The sequence below is a fragment of the Channa argus genome, chromosome 22 (genome assembly GCF_033026475.1).
Source record: "Channa argus isolate prfri chromosome 22, Channa argus male v1.0, whole genome shotgun sequence".
Classification (NCBI taxonomy): Eukaryota; Metazoa; Chordata; class Actinopteri; order Anabantiformes; family Channidae; genus Channa; species Channa argus.
Genome location: NC_090218.1, coordinates 1,540,426 through 1,556,560, shown reverse-complemented (window position 1 = coordinate 1,556,560; position 16,135 = coordinate 1,540,426). Strand labels below are relative to the sequence as shown.

At 39.9% G+C, this 16,135-nt stretch overlaps 3 protein-coding genes across 3 annotated transcripts; 2 read left to right on the top strand and 1 right to left on the bottom strand.

The window, feature by feature from the left end:
- The first annotated feature begins 1,160 nt into the window (after positions 1–1,160).
- kcnk12l (potassium channel, subfamily K, member 12 like) lies at positions 1,161–3,642 on the top strand. Its single transcript, XM_067492481.1, has 2 exons — positions 1,161–1,639; positions 1,782–3,642. The coding sequence occupies exons 1-2, from the start codon at positions 1,294–1,296 to the stop codon at positions 2,789–2,791; spliced, it is 1,356 nt and encodes a 451-aa protein (XP_067348582.1). The 5' UTR covers positions 1,161–1,293; the 3' UTR covers positions 2,792–3,642.
- Positions 3,643–3,777: 135 nt separating this feature from the next.
- Positions 3,778–8,790, bottom strand: ppm1nb (protein phosphatase, Mg2+/Mn2+ dependent, 1Nb (putative)). Its single transcript, XM_067492482.1, has 6 exons — positions 8,015–8,790; positions 7,144–7,715; positions 5,566–5,683; positions 5,023–5,137; positions 4,874–4,937; positions 3,778–4,781 (listed from the first exon to the last, which is right to left on the bottom strand). Exons 1-6 carry the CDS (start codon positions 8,418–8,420, stop codon positions 4,764–4,766), a joined length of 1,293 nt encoding a protein of 430 aa, XP_067348583.1. The 5' UTR covers positions 8,421–8,790; the 3' UTR covers positions 3,778–4,763.
- Positions 8,791–10,620: 1,830 nt separating this feature from the next.
- Positions 10,621–15,911, top strand: rtn2b (reticulon 2b). Its single transcript, XM_067492301.1, has 7 exons — positions 10,621–10,750; positions 11,830–12,037; positions 12,218–12,356; positions 12,593–12,662; positions 12,975–13,021; positions 13,188–13,246; positions 13,385–15,911. Exons 1-7 carry the CDS (start codon positions 10,738–10,740, stop codon positions 13,488–13,490), a joined length of 642 nt encoding a protein of 213 aa, XP_067348402.1. The 5' UTR covers positions 10,621–10,737; the 3' UTR covers positions 13,491–15,911.
- Positions 15,912–16,135: the final 224 nt, after the last annotated feature.

Below are 16,135 nucleotides of genomic sequence, written 5' to 3'. Positions count from 1 at the left end.
AAAACTAACCAGAAAAATAAATAAATAAATAAATATGGAGATTATTATGTTTTAAGATTGGCTGAGAGTATTTGAAAACAAAAGTGATTATTTTGATAAAAGTATAAAAGTAATAATTTTGTAGCAGTGTCATGTGGTAATGTAATGCATTGATGAATTCATGGAAATTGTTGTGCTTACCCATATACAGTTTTAAAAACATCACATAAAGGTGAATGATAAGCAGCACTATAAACCTGATAAGATCAGAATATGAATCAAACTCTAAGGTTCAACACCTGATACTGGCCAACGGATGAGATGAAGGCAGATGTGCTCTCTCTCATCCACACCTGTCCACTACTGCAGACAGCAGGCAGAGAAAACCCCTGCCCTTACCTGCGGCACCAAACAAGATTAAAGGGATGAACAGATAGAAACTGAGTCACTTTTAACGCATCCTCCCACACAGTCTGCAGCAACCAGAACACTCTCAGATGGACTGGAAGCTGCACTATACAGACACAGACTGATGTAGTGGCTACAAAGCAGTTTGGAATTCAGTGGCTTGCTCAAGGGCACCCCAATGGGGGTAAGGACAGAGACTGAAACTTCCCATATCCGGTTTCTGCCAAGTTCCTGTTGATTGTGCTCTTTGTACTTTGAACTATCAGGTCTTAATATTCCTTAAGTCTGTTCTTGGTAGATGTTACTAGTTAAAGGTCCAATTAGAAAAAGCAAAGACGTTGTTAATTGAACCTGTATCAGGACAAGTGGACCTGTGATGAAGGATGGTGCTTTTAAAATGAGGAGATGACTGCACCAATCAGTGCTTGATGATAGAGAGGTAGGGCAAGCCAGTGATGATGTCACTGTCAGATGTAACATCAGACAGCCACTCTGTTTTAAAAAAAACTTAAGGAGCCTGCTGTCACTGTTCATTGTTCAGCAGATTCCTGGAACAACCAGAGCAGACCAGCAACGCTCAGGAAAAAGCCATTGCCATCAGCGAGATCAGGTATTTTTTTAATCTTTTGAATGTATCTAGTGCTGAATAAAATAATGATTTTCATTTCACTAAACATACTACTAACATATATGTGTATATATATATATATATATATATATATATATATATATATAGTAATGTGGTTTTGTTTTGTTACAGCTAACTCTCTTCAGTTGAATTATTATCTCATAAACGATCAAAGCAACCCTCATTAATCTCCTCCAAAAGATGTTTTTTCATCCTGTGCAACGTTAACGCAGGGGGAGGCGTTGCATGTTTTGCAGTGGTGTATCTGTGTTGTGCTCATGGCTCAGAGGAGGGCTGCTGGTAGCTGCTGCTGTCCCAGGGCACCTTTGAATGAAGACAATGCCCGTTTCTGCCTGTTGGCCGGGCTCATCCTGCTCTACTTATTGTGTGGAGCGGCTATCTTCTCAGCCCTGGAACATCCCTTTGAGCTGCGTGCCCGTCGCCTCTGGAAACAGCAGCTGCAAAATTTCACCCACAGATATAGGGTCAACCTGGGTGCCCTGCACACTCTGCTGCGGCAATACGAAGAGGCAAATGGTGCTGGGATCCGAGTGGATACGTTGAGGCCCCGTTGGGATTTTTCTGGAGCTTTCTACTTTGTCGGCACAGTGGTCTCTACTATCGGTAAGTCTGAAGTTTTATGTCAAACTTAATCCTTCTTAACATTTCTTCAGAAGTTTCTGCATGTTGCTTATTAGATACCAACTGCACCAAACTGTACTGTTTGTGTACCATGGCCTTTGAATCTTTAATTTTATATTTCTAGGCTTTGGTATGACCACACCAGCAACCATAGCTGGAAAAATATTTTTAATCTTTTATGGTCTCATTGGCTGTGCTGCCACCATCCTCTTCTTTAACCTTTTCCTGGAGAGGATTATCACCATGTTAGCCTACATCATGCGCTGGTGCCATGAGCGGCGACTAAGGTGTGCAGGGGATGGGGTAATGTCAAGCAGGGAGGAGACGTCAGTTGAGGAAGACAGCCTGGAAGGCTGGAAACCATCAGTCTATTATGTGATGCTGATCCTAGGAATGGCATCGATTGTGATTGCATGCAGTGCCTCTACTCTATACAGCTCTATGGAGAACTGGAGCTATGTGGACTCCCTCTATTTCTGCTTCGTGGCCTTCAGCACAATTGGCTTTGGGGATTTGGTGAGCAGTCAGAGACAGCATTATGAGTCTCAGGAGGCCTACCGGCTCGGGAACTGCCTTTTCATCTTAATGGGAGTGTGTTGTATCTACTCACTTTTCAATGTTATTTCTATTGTCATCAAGCAAACTCTCAACTGGATCCTGGGTAAGCTGGTCTGCTCAGGGAAGCATCAGCTCCGCTCATGCTCCACGCGTGGGTGCTGGGGACTCTGCTGCCCCTGTCTCCAAAACAAAAATAACAACCAGAGGCACCTACCTGCTCACCTCAGGCAGAAACGTTTAAAACGCAACACTGTGCAACCCATGCCATCCCACTGCTCCACAGGAAAACACCGCTACACGGACGGCTCAGTGGAGACAGTGTGTGACAGTGAGACGGAAGTAGGGGCAGTGCATGATGGGGTACATGGAGGACGGCGTCTGTCAGAAGAGATGATCTGTGTCAATGAATTTATGGTGTCCAATAAGGTGTCTCTGGCACTGCTGCAGAAGCAGCTGAGTGAAACAGCTCATCTTGGCCCACGGCAGAGCTACGGCCATCAGAATGGATTCTCTGGTGGTGTGGGGGCCTTGGCCATTATGAATAATCGCCTGCAAGAAACCAGTCTGGATAGGTAGCACCACAAATTACATTCTTATGTGCATTAATTGACCTTCTTGAGTGATGCCAAGGAAGAGAATAATTTGTCCTCTCAGTGTGGCAAAACCAAATTGTGAGAGTGGAATAATTTAATTAACACCTTTTCAGTGTCTCTCTGAGCAATTTCAGTGGCGGTCTATTCAGATAATTGCAAACCTCCGGCACTGTTTCTGGACAAATAATTGTTAACACATTGCCCTGTGAGTACAAAGACAGCAACAGGCTGATTTTAAAGAACTCAACATCACTGTGAAGAGGGGTCTGATATCCTGAAGTGATTGGCTCAAAGAAAAAGCAATCAGATGAAAGAAACAGTGAAGGACCACTTAAAGCAGGCTGCTGATTTAAAGTGCTGCACATGTCCCCATGAACGCTTTTACTGACATGGGCATATGTGAGGCAATAGTCAGTGTTAGTTAACATACAAAGATGAAGAGAATATCTACTCTCTCCTCTTGGATACATAATTGTATCTGTTTTGACTTAAACAGAGTTTCTCTAGCACACTGCAGGATCAGTTAAAAATAAGCTTTTTAATTTGTTGATTGCTTACAAGTCACCTATCCTGTTTCATCAACACGTCATTAAAATTCATAGGAATCGAGAAGGAGCAGTAAGATCCAAGCTTTTCAATAGAGCACATCTAATCAAACATGGCCTGTAGAGGACATCCTTGTGTCAATAAGTGCTGCACAGATAGTCACAGGATCACATTAAAAGAGCTGAGAGCAGGCTCTCCTTGGCATGCTGGAGGAGATCCTTTCCTATGCAAGCAAACCCAGTTTATTTCTGTGTCAGTCTGCATCATCTGTGCGACAGAGTTTCGTCAGTGTTTAAAGAGATTAATGTGAGAGGAGAAAAGCTTATTCCTTAGAAAGAGGTATGAATCCCCCTTTTTCCTGTAGTGGTCACATTCAGTGATATGTCTTTCCTGTTGTTAATTTTAGAACAATAAGAAAAAGGATGTAAGTCAAATATTCTTTATTTAAGTTTTAAACAATCATGAGTCTTTAATATGTTATGTCTATACATAGATAACTTCTCACTGAAATAATTTAATAACGCAATATGTTGCAGATAAAATGATCCATCCTGAGACTGACTCAATCTGTTGCTGTTTCCTTTATCAGTACAAATTATGAATAAGGCAGGGAAATACATATAATCAGAATTATGAAATATTTCACAAACACTAAACTAAAGAATGTATTTAGAAAGAGAATACAATGTACTGATGTAGAATTTATCCTTGTAAAATACACATTTTATTGATTGGTCACCAAATATAGATTTTAGGAGATTTGGCCAATTGTACTGTTTTAGTCCAGTTTTAAACACGTGTTTGATTGTAATCTGCATTGAGATTTCATGAGTAAAATGAAACATTTAATCGCTGATAATATGTCTGTCACTGTCAGTCGTAAAGGCAAAAGACATTTGTGCATTTCCACCAGCTGCCCAGCTGTTAGCAGCTGAATTTACAGTGTTAGCTGCATGTTAGCTTTGACCAGCACTCAGAGGAAATGTAAACCGAATTTCTTTTATTAGAGTAATTCTTAAACCACCCTCTTAAAAACACAATCCTTCATGTACTGACATTACGCATTTGATCCAATGACCATGTACAGATTTACGGTTTCATCGTTTTACAGGCTGTTCATCTGCACTTTCTTTTCACTGAATAGGAGGCAGAGATTCGTTACTGGGTCCGTGTCTCTGACTAACTTTTACAAAATGTCCTTCTTCATGTAGAACAATATCATGTATCAGGCTTTGTTAAATAAATTTTTGCATTACTTGTCATAACAAGTTGCTGCTTATGATGTAAACAAACATCCCTGTCTATTCCTTGTTTCTCATTTTGTGAAACTGCACACATAAAGAACAGTTGAATATTGATTTTTATTACAGTCCCTCCATGGATCTAAAGGCCAGGTCCAGCTGAGCTTCTCAGGAATCTCCCGGGCCCTGGACATGTGATGGAGGGAATAGGAGTGGATTTAGTGTCCACGGTGAAGGTCTAATGATAAGACTGGGACAAATATCATGTATTTACTCACATATGGAACTGTGGGCTTGTGTGTCTCTCTCTGTTGATAGTAAGCAGAAATAATACAGTTCCTCCTGTAACACACAAAAGTAACATTTTATACATTTCCAAGTAACCTGGGCGTCCACACAGCCACAGAAATATTTTGTGCTGCCTTACTTGCTCTGTATGCCTCCACCTGGTGGTAATCCAGGGATGACAGTGGATGCAAGGACTGTGAGGACAGAGAGTAGGTCAGGTTCCTCCCCTCTTGCACATATTTCAGCATAAATCTCTGTCAGGTAACAAAGACAAGAAAAAAAGAAAGAAAAAGAGACAGGGCATTTCAAAACTGTAAGGCTGTTGTCAACAATTTGCCAAATATTTAACGAACAAAACCAACATTTGCTACTCCAATTCTGACAATTTCTGACTTATTTTGTGGCACGCAGTCCCAACCCTGATGGTATAAAAAAGTTACACTTGTTTATTTATTTTTTACCTTTTAAATGCTACAACACAGTAATAAGTAATTTGCCTGAACATCTAGCTTTTAGAAAACGTTAATCTTGTTCATCAGGTGGGGATTACTTTCAGATGTGGATCAATACACATTTGTTGTGCTGGTGAGTGGAGTATGGAACATGACACCCAGTGCTATAGGTCTCCATATGACAGTACATTGCCCACAGCATCCTTTGCATATGATTTATACTGACAGACCTGCTACTTTGGACTCCAACAGGTCCTCCAGTTCAGCCTCCTGGTGTAACGCCTCTGCTGACAGCTGGGGGGCTCCAGGGAAGCACAGCAGGATGATGCTGATGTTGTCCAGACTGCCCTGTGAAGCATCAGCTGATGTTAGTATTGATGGATGACCTCATAAACATCAACATGTTAAGCAGGATTTCATCCTGGGTGAACAATTTTAGAGAAAGATTATTTTCACTTCAGGGTCAGACAGGAGCAGTGGAGCTGGAGAAATGTGGAGTCTGAAAGAAGCTGTGACACTTTGAGGTCATTGGCCAAATGTAAACTGAAACCCTATTACATAACACAGTGGCATGATGGACAAGATTGATGAAGATGCTGTTAGGATGTGGATGTGTGGCCCACATATATCCTGATGCAAACTCAATGAAAATACAATAAAATATGCATCTACTTCAATTAAGTTTACAGCATCATGCAATAAAGCTTTTCAGCTAGAAAGCCTTCTCTTAACCAGCTTTTTTTCTTTGTTTACAGATTAGTTATTTAATTATTCATGAAACATATTCTTCATTAATCACCCTTAAATCTAGTAGCTATAATGTGAGTAGAGCTGGCTGTAGTGGAATAATTACCCTCCTTGAAAGTACTCTTAATGTACAAGAACAGTACAATAGGCCATTCTTTGCTCTTGAACATCAACCTTCAAATGTCCACACTCTTGCGGTGTGAGAGTGGTTGAAATGAGCCCTCAGAGGAACCAACAATAGTCCCACGTAACCGGTTCTGACACTGCTGCAGTCTATTTTAAGGTGGTATGTCACAGTATTGTACCAACAGCAGCCACAGCGTAAAAGAGACAGAACCAAAGCATGAGTCAGTGTTGTTTTTTTGTTTTTTCTGAATGAATGCTATTAGAACTAAGTGTTATTCTCTGTGTCATTTTTAGATCTCCCCCTCTATATGGGAATAGCTAGGTTTATGTGCTATATTTTAACCAATCTTAAGAGGGCCAGTTTTTGGATTTTTTAAAATCTTAGAATCATTTGCGAATGGTATTTATAGAAATTACCATTTTTAAAAGTTTTAAATGTATGTGCAGATTCAGCACATTTTCTTTTGAAAGTTCAACCCCACCCAGCAGTACTCCAAACAATAAGTATTCGTTTAAGCAGAAAATTACAGTGATCAGCATCTGCCCATCAATTTACCTGTTTAAAGCTTCTGGACAGAAAGATTAAATATGAGAAAAGTAGAAACTAGAGTGTGTTGTTGCAAAGATTGGTTGCAACTGATTACATGTAAAGTATTAAATACAAACTGTTCCCAAGTAACCCGTAAAATGATAATCGCTTGTACCGCCAAAATGGAAAGACATTATCACCCATCAGATTATGCTGAATCAATTCAGCACAGTTTAAGGGATTATGCTATTACATAAAACCACCCATTAAAATTGTGTAACTCGGTTTAAACCTGAAACTGTGTTTACAATCGGTTAAAGGGATTTGACAATTAAACTGCGGAACATGCAGCAAAAGGAGCTGGATCACAGTGTAATTACTATAGACTCAAGCATCAGGTTCTGACCTTATAGAGACAGAGGTCAATGACTTGAGAGCAGACGTCCCTCAGGTCATTGCAGACATGCAGCCGGTTGTGGATGAAGGCGCACAGGTCCTCGTTGCTGATAGTGTCCCACACACCGTCGCAGGCGAGCACCAGAAACTCATCCGCTAGTGAGCGCTCCACCACACACACCTCTGGCTCTGGTGACACCATCTGCTCGCTGGGTGTCCGGTTTTCTGCCCCCTTGTAGCTGAAGTCCCCCAGAGCACGAGACACTGCCAGGGAACCATTGATCCGTTGGACGGACACAGTGCCACCTGCACTCTCAATGCGCTCTTTCTCAAGAGGGTTGTAAGGTTTATGGTCCTCAGTGGAGAAGCAAACCTGGCCAGACCGGCACAGCATGGCCCTTGAGTCACCACAGTTAGCAAAATATATGCAATAGGGTGAGATGAGAGTGGCCACCACAGTGGTGCCTCCCCTCTCCCAGCCTTCTCGGCGCGCCACAGAGTGTAAGTGCTTGTCTGTCTGCAGGAAGCCCTGGATGATGGCTCCTTTTACCCTTTGAGGGTCATCCTCTGGTCCAATTCCACCTGTGTGCACACAGAGTTGCAGCATTTAGAGATTTCTGACACAAACATCTCATAAAAAAAAAACACCATTACATAGAATGGAATGGATGTTTGCAGAACACAGTGAGAAATGATCATACTTATAATACAGATGTTTGATGTCTTACACTCTTAACAGAAACTTTTCAGTTTAATCATTAACACCTGAGTAAATCACTCCAGTAAATCATTAATTTGGATTCCTTTAGAAAGTTGGTAACACTTCAGAATATATTTTAAATTGCTATATTCATTTCATGATTTTTATTTAATTCTTTCACCTGTGGCCAGGATGTGACCCAGAAGGTGCTGAGAGCAGTACTGTGCCACCGTGCTGCCCGCATGACCATCAAACACAGCGAAGAAGCTCCATCCAGCCAGATGTACACTCAGCTGTGGCACACAGTTGTGGAAGTCTTCCATGTTGGCCCTCCAGCCTTGCATGCTTCCAAGGGCATAGGTCATACCCCAACGGGTGCAGCCTTCCTCTGTTAGCTTGTCCAGGACTGGACGGTCTAGGTAAGGGCTGGGGATGACCTCCTCGTTCTCCCCCTCCCCTTGCTGCTCTCCTTCTGCTGATCCTCCACGGCCCCCCTTAAAAAAAGAGCTGACTCTCCTCTCCGTCTCTTTCACCAGCTGCCGCACAAATGCTGGTATCTCCACGCTGCCTTTCCTGGCTGTCCTCATAGCTCCTATGCACAGCTGATGTGTGGGGAATCTTCTCTTACGGTGCCTGTGGCTGGAACGGAAGACTGAGCTGGGCTTGACGCTGGGCCCGCGTAGTGTGTGCTTAGCCCTGCTGCTCCAGGGCTGATGGATGTTCTCCGTACTGGCTGCTCACCCCCGTTTCCCTGCTCATCTCCTTCCTCTTTTCTCTCCTTTTCCTCTTGGGAGACCTCACTGATCAGTGCTCTGTGCTCCACTAATCCTTCCTCTCCTTGTTTTGTGTCTCCTCTTTGCTGCTGTCTTTCACCTTCTCCCTCGCTTTTTCATAGCTCTTCCGTCTTTCACCAACTCTCCCCTTGCATTGTTATTTTCCCTGCCTCTGCTGTGATTGGCTTGCTATTTGTATGCACCAATCCTGGCTTGGCTTCCATCCCCACTGTCATGTTTGAGCTCACTCTGTGTCACTGTCCTCACAAGTGCAGCTCTGTCCCTCCCACATCTTTGGTAATCTCAACCTTTGCACAGGGATTATGGGCTTCGACTGCTGTGGATTACGGGACTATCGGGCATTTATTACACAGTGTGACTGACTTCGTGAAGAAGCGACACGGGGGAAAACATAGGCTTTTTCATTCTGCACACTGATCCTTTTAAAACCATCACTTTTATACATCCAGTGTAGTGCGTGAACTGTACCTATCGGAAAGGATTCATAACCGATCATTCACTTTTAAAGATGAAATCTGAGCTGCTTTCTTGCTCTATTTCTGAGTTGATTTGATGTTTTGTAGGCAAACACAAACCAAGTATCCCATCCCTACTGATTGTTTATATATTTCTCTTGTCTTGAATATGTTGGCTGGTATTTAGTTCATACTCTTGACTCATACTACTCATACGCATGACTATTTATTCTAAATATAAAATATATATCTTTGGCTTTGTATGTTTATGTAGTCCCTAAACCACAGCTTTCATCTGGAAAGTAAGCCAGGATGAAATTGCAACGTTTCAAAATTCCCAATGCACTTTGATTCCAGGATAGACTCTGTACTACTGCAGCCAGACAGCAAAGGGTGGTCAGCCTGTTTAGGTGTTTAATCATAAACTCATTGAAGTAGTGTTTAACTAAACAAACCTCTTACTTTGTGTGTGCTTCAAATACTACTTGTTTTACCTAAGTGTTTTACTTATTTTACTCAAGTGTAGTGGCAAATATGCAAATTAATATTTCTATTTATAACTCCAAAATAAAACTTTAAGGAGCATAAAAATAAAAGATCTGGAGGAATTTTAGCAAATAAATGTGAAAGACATGACATGTTCATACACTTAGTGCTCTGTCTGCCTCATGCTGTAGCCTACTTAATGCCCATAGATTGAAATTATAATAATTTGGATATAATTATAACAAACAGTAGGCAAATCAGTATCAATATTTGCTCGTAAATTAATTGATACATTAACCTTAATGCTGCACATATGTTGCACTGAATACTAGTTACAGTAGTTACATACCCATACATTGCTTTAAATAATGTATTACACTATATAATAATGCTGTTCAATAAAAAATATTGATATATTGTGTAGTAAATGTGTAATGCATATATTGCTCAGTACATTGTAAGCAAAATGTTAAATTTTTATGTTCTTATTATTATTTTGATCTTAAAAACAGAAGACCTTTATAACTATAAAGTGTATTATATTTTATATAGTCTCCAGATTTTTAAATGGCTTCAGACTTTTGTCAGACTACCTCTAACAATGTTATCAGAGACACTTATCTAAATATAATATAGTATGTGTCTTAGTATGATTCAGACTGAATCATAAATTAATTAGTTTTAGGACTTGGTATTCCCAATGCTACCCATGCTCTAAAAATAGATAGATAGATAGATAGATAGATAGATAGATAGATAGATAGATAGATAGATAGATAGATAGATAGACAGATAGACAGACAGACAGGCAGACAGGCAGGCAGGCAGACAGACAGATAGATCGGTGTGCAAGACAGCCACCAACTAGCTAAGGAACCATGACAGCCACCGAAAGCTGAGGGGACATGTACATACTGATGTCTCAGGTTCCTGATTTCAGTGTGTGTGTGTGTGTGTGTGTGTGTGTGTATGTGTGTGTGTGTGTGTGTGTGTGTGTGTGGGTGTGTTTGTGTGTGTGAATCCAAACAGGGGTTATCCAATACAGGATAAAATTAGGCCAGCCAGGCCTTATATTGCTGACTGAGATGGTGTAGCCAAAAAAAGCCTGGAGTGAAAGGCAACAGTTGAAGCGCAAGGAAAAGAGGAAAGCAAGCAGGATCGCAGCTGAAATGGCCACCAAACGTAAGGAAATACACTGTGACAGCTTTAAGTAAAGTGAATCAGAGCAGACAGGGACTGATTAGAGTCCAGATGGAAGAGGAAGAGAGAATTTATTTTTTTCTCCTATGTTGGGCAGGTGTGAATACAGACAGGATGGCAAGTTGAATACTGAGACCAGCGTGTCTTTCATTTGGTGGACAGATGGACTGATGGGACACCATTAAATGAGACTCTGTTGTTGATTGAATGTTTTTGTTTGTTCCATTCCAAGGTCCAAGTTGTCCCCTAAGAAAAAACGATTAATGCGTTTTCTTGTCAGGCTTTGTTACTTTAGTTAATATTAATATTATAACTATCAGTAGTTTCAGTCCTAATAATAATGAATTGAAGTTATGGCTGTGTGTAGCTTGAAAAACCCTTCATAGATATAACAGCATACGTGTCTCTGCCTTTATAACTTTGATATTAAATACAAAAATCTGAAATGTGCACACTTATAAGCTTCTCTGGAACCTGATTATAAAAATGGCAGCTGGTTGTTGGTATCGTGATCATATATTAATATGCTGTCACACACTGTGTTACTCCCACAAACTGTATGCACTGCAAGAGATAATATGTTTCATCTGTATCAAGTATGCTGCTGCCATATTTATTGAGTTGCTTGCTCATCTTTAGCCTTTTCCACTTTCCTACAAATATTGAACCTTTGATTTGGCTGTCATATAATTAAAGAGAGGGAGAGACTGATTTGTTACATTCCCATATATACAGAATATATATATATATATATATATATATATATATATGTATATGTATAGACAATAGATAAACTGGGATGTTTGAAATTGTGTCTCTTTCACAGAATAAAAAAATAAACAAAATTTAATCTAAAATCACAAAAAAGTCAGTCCACAGGCTTCACCTGTGCCTCAGGGCACTTTACCCTGCTCAAGGAATCTTTACTTTTTATCTCCACTGATTCTGTTTTTGTCAAGTAGTCATCAGTGTGTGTGTGTATGCGTGTATGTGTGTGTTTGAAACAGGTGATTTATAACCAGTATCAAAACTAGGAAATTACTGCTTCTGCCGTTTTTCAGTTGTAGATCTGGTGTATTGGCGGAACATGACGAGGACCGGAGTGGTGTTCACGGGGCTGGTGATCAGTCTGGTCAGCTTGTTTCAGCTCAGTGCCATCACCGTGCTCTCCCACATCTGTCTGGGTATCATGTGTATCACCTTTCCCCTCCGCCTCTATTATAAGCTGCTGGAACTGCTGCGCTGGAACCCAGGGGTCCACCCCTTCCAGTGAGTCTGTCCATTAAAACATTCGATTTTTGATTTTCCACTTTCCTACACACACACACACACACACACACACACACTGGTTCATCTGTGGCAGAAAGATGCTGCTGCTGCTGCACTACTCTCTCTTGATTAAAACATTCACTTAACTTGGACTTTTCCTAATTGTGAGTTTATTCCCAGGTCATGTCTGGATTATGACAGCTCTCTGACAGACAAGGAGACAGTGATGCTGGTAGAGGAGGTGGTGCTACTGATTGCGTTTGCTGTCACAGAGATCAAACGCCTCCTCTTTATTGACAGCATGATCGACTCCATTAAGGTCTGACTGAAGTTAATGTGTAAACAGCAATTGATACATGAAACTTTTCTTTGAGAATGAGAAGAGACACTATTAGAGATTGTTTGCGAGGACAGTCAAAATCAAAACTATGACCTGAATGCAGCCACATTAGGCAGTTGACTCTCAGTTGGATGGGTGGTATCAACCCTGTCACAATACAGGGACTAATCACTGTAAATCACCAAATCACACACTTTCTCTGCTCTTTCTCTCAGTTTGTGGCGCTTCTGTATATGCTGACATATGTAGGTGTCCTAACCAATGGACTGACTCTGGTGATAACGGGTGAGTTGGACCCATTCTCACATTCACTCAGGTTGCTAAGGGTTCTCCATGTTGAGTGGTCTTAATGCCAAAAGTTTGTGCTGCAATCTGTCCAATCCTTAACCTTTTCACATGATGAAGAGTCTGAATGTGATGTGGCATCCAAACTGATCAAAAACGTCACAGTACCAATTATGATTTCTTACTAAATAACTTACTTAGAAAAGCCTTTTATTGTAATGGAAATAACATTTTTAACTTATTTTAGGCTTGTTTTTAAAGTGGTAAATGCAAAGCATTTTCAATTATTCCACTTTTGTCCTTGTTTTACAGCTGTGATTGCTGTTTTCTCCCTTCCTCTGTTGTACAAAAAGCAGCAGGTGAGACTATGTGCAGTAATCCAAGTTTAATTTTTTATTACAATATAAATTAGGTTACATACATTACAAAATTTCACATCTTTGCTCAAGCAAGGGAGCTGTACTGTATGTGGATATTGGGTGTGAGAAAAAAAAGTGATTAAACACTGTCCAATGTTGACGACAGGTGCGGATACGGAAAGTGGTGAGAGCAGTCAGGGCTTTCGTAAAGAGAATCAAAAAGCTGTAAGTAACCTGCTCTTTCTGTAATGCTCATTCACATTCACTCAATTCTTTGAATTGTACAAAAAACAGCCTTCAGTGGACATTTCATTGCTTAAAACTAGAATCTTCAATGTAATGTGGTGCTTCTGTTTGCTGCAGGTGCCTCGGTGTTTATGAGTCAGTGAGGCCTCCTCCTTCAGCAAATGCTCCCAAACCTGCGCTTGCAGCAGCACCTGCACTCAGACAGAAAGCCAAGTCGAAGTAACTTTTCAGTCGCGTGTTGGAAGCACCCTGGTTTTGAAAAATTTTGGAATGGCACATACTCTGTGGGGCCACCGGAGGGGCTCACTTCCATTCCTGCACCATGATGTTTGTTTATGGGAGCAAGATTTAATTGATCCTGACAGCTGATACAAAGATGCCATTCATTAGAGGAAGTTTATGAGAAAAAGAATTGTATTTACAAAGATAAGTTCTGTGGGTGGTGTTTAATATAACCAGTTCACACAGTCATCTACTCCAAGTGGGGACAGCAGAGAATGTCACAGCTTGTTTTTTATTGAGGACGTCTATTTTTACTTAACTAGTGAGCAGAGTGTTCCTGTTGAGTTGCAGAATTATTCATTATAGAGCAATGAAGCATTATTGATGCTATTATTATTTATTGTCATTTATTTTAAGTAGGATACAGTTGACATAAACCCACCTTGCCATTAATTACCATTCTGGATATGTGCTTGCTTTTAGCAGAAGCTGTTGCTTCTGCTACAACTTTTATAAAACTTATGTGAGAACTAACTCACATAAGAACTGTTTTTCGTGCTAATTGCATATAATCAGGTACAAACGATGACTGTTTTGCTCACAGGACAGTTTAGTCGCCCTGAACTGCGCTGTGGTAAATGTAACTGAATTTAGATTTAATAATGGTACAAAACTCAAGAGCTTTCCAGCAAAGAAACTGCTTTTATTACTTAAAAGACAAATCTGCAATAGCTGATTATTAGAAAGAACTTGAGAGCACAACACTGACCTGCTTTGTTGTGTTATCACCTTTCAAGGTGGTTGAATTCTTAGCAAATAAATGTTTACACTTTCTTCACACATCCTGCAGACTTTGAGCAGTAATATTAATTTGGCTTAATTTGTTTCTGGAAAACTACTGAATACTTACTCTTCATTAGCTCTTTATTATCTACCAACAGGGAAACCTCTGGCTCTGCAGCTGCTTAATGCTCCTCTGATTTCATGAGCTAACTGTTAACTTTGTCTGAACTATGTGTGACTGCTTCCACAAACAAGAAATAATGTGATCTGTGTAAAAATACAGATTCCTTATTCTGAAGATTCAAGGAGCTGATGTACCTTAAATTTAGCTTTTTGTTTTTCACATGTGTTTTCTATTGCCAACCTTCTAATGAGTTGTACACCATACTGATTTACTAAATCCAACAAGTAACTGTATCTTCACAAGGAAACAGCTCTAAGCTGTTTCAGTTGCATGATTGTGTGAACTGGTTATACGAAAAAACAAAAAAACAAAAACAACATTTCACTTCTTAAAACTAGAATCTACAAATTTTATACTGTTTGTAAAATACTCATCCTCATGAAAAAAAAGTGAGTTACTTAAGTGAGGGACTGAGACCCAAAATAGACTGTAAGGACCTCACACCTGTCAGACAATGTCTCACTTCCAAAAAGCAAATTAACGAATTAACCATCATTAGGCAGATGCCCCCGGCAGCTTGAGAAAGAAAATGTGCTTGAAAGGGTGGTTTGACAAGAAAGGGAAGGCAAACACCAAAATGTATATTCATTTTAGGAAGTCATTAAATTTCATACTCGTACCTCCTCCAGTGTTTTACGTAGTTCAATACACAGTTGAAAATGTGTACTTGCTTCAAAATATTTCTAGTACACAATTTTACTTCCAAGGAGGAGCTGATGATTGTCTGTCCATTTAGTTGACTGCATGTCAACATTTTCCAAATCTACCAATGTATTTTAGAATTTGTTCATTTGTACTAAGTTTGTGTTGATTTGGAGAGTTACAGTGGTTACTGTAAATCAGAAACCTGACGGGAAATGTTGCACTTGTTTGTGTAAATTGAGGACATGTGAAACTTCACATCCCTTAAGATGATAAGGCCAACAAATTGGGCTGGATTAAAAAGTTATTAAAACATTCTACAGTTCTTTAATTGACATAATGGAGGATGAAAATGATCAAAATTGTCAAATTTTGGCTGTACATCTCCTTTAGCCTAACAGCTGCATGGTTTAAGCTGCAAAACCTGAGCCGGTAATGTGTAAGCAGTTTTTCAGTGTAGCTGTTTTCAATCTACCATTAGCATTTTAAGTTAAGGCTCATGCTAATGGTCTGTGTATCAGAAGTTAGAAATGAAGCTCCACACACACTAACATGTCTTAATGAAGGTGAGCAAATTAGTTTCCTGTTTTGACCCTGCTAATATGATGGAGGTCAAAGAGGACAGAGAGTAGAGAGTAGCTGCTTAAAAAACATAAAGCTCTATTGATGTGCCTGACTAACATTAACTTTCATGTTTCATGATTTACCTTCATGTTATAGAAGTGTAACTGTGGTCTAAAAAAGCCTGTTGACTAAAGATAGGCATGACTTCTTATGATCTTGTTTACTTTATTTTTACACAATATGTAATTTTTTAATTTACTGTTATTTTGCTCCCCAATAAAAAAAGTTACTGTATTTATTGAAATAAAGGTGAGTCTAGCATCTCTGCAGTCTCAAATTAAATGTTAAACACTTTGTTTTTACCTGCACTGACTTTGGTCACAATGATTACACATCTATATTTACTGTATTGCTGTCTTTTTTTTTAATCGTGACATATTGTTTGCACTACAAAGCTTTTATTATCAGATATC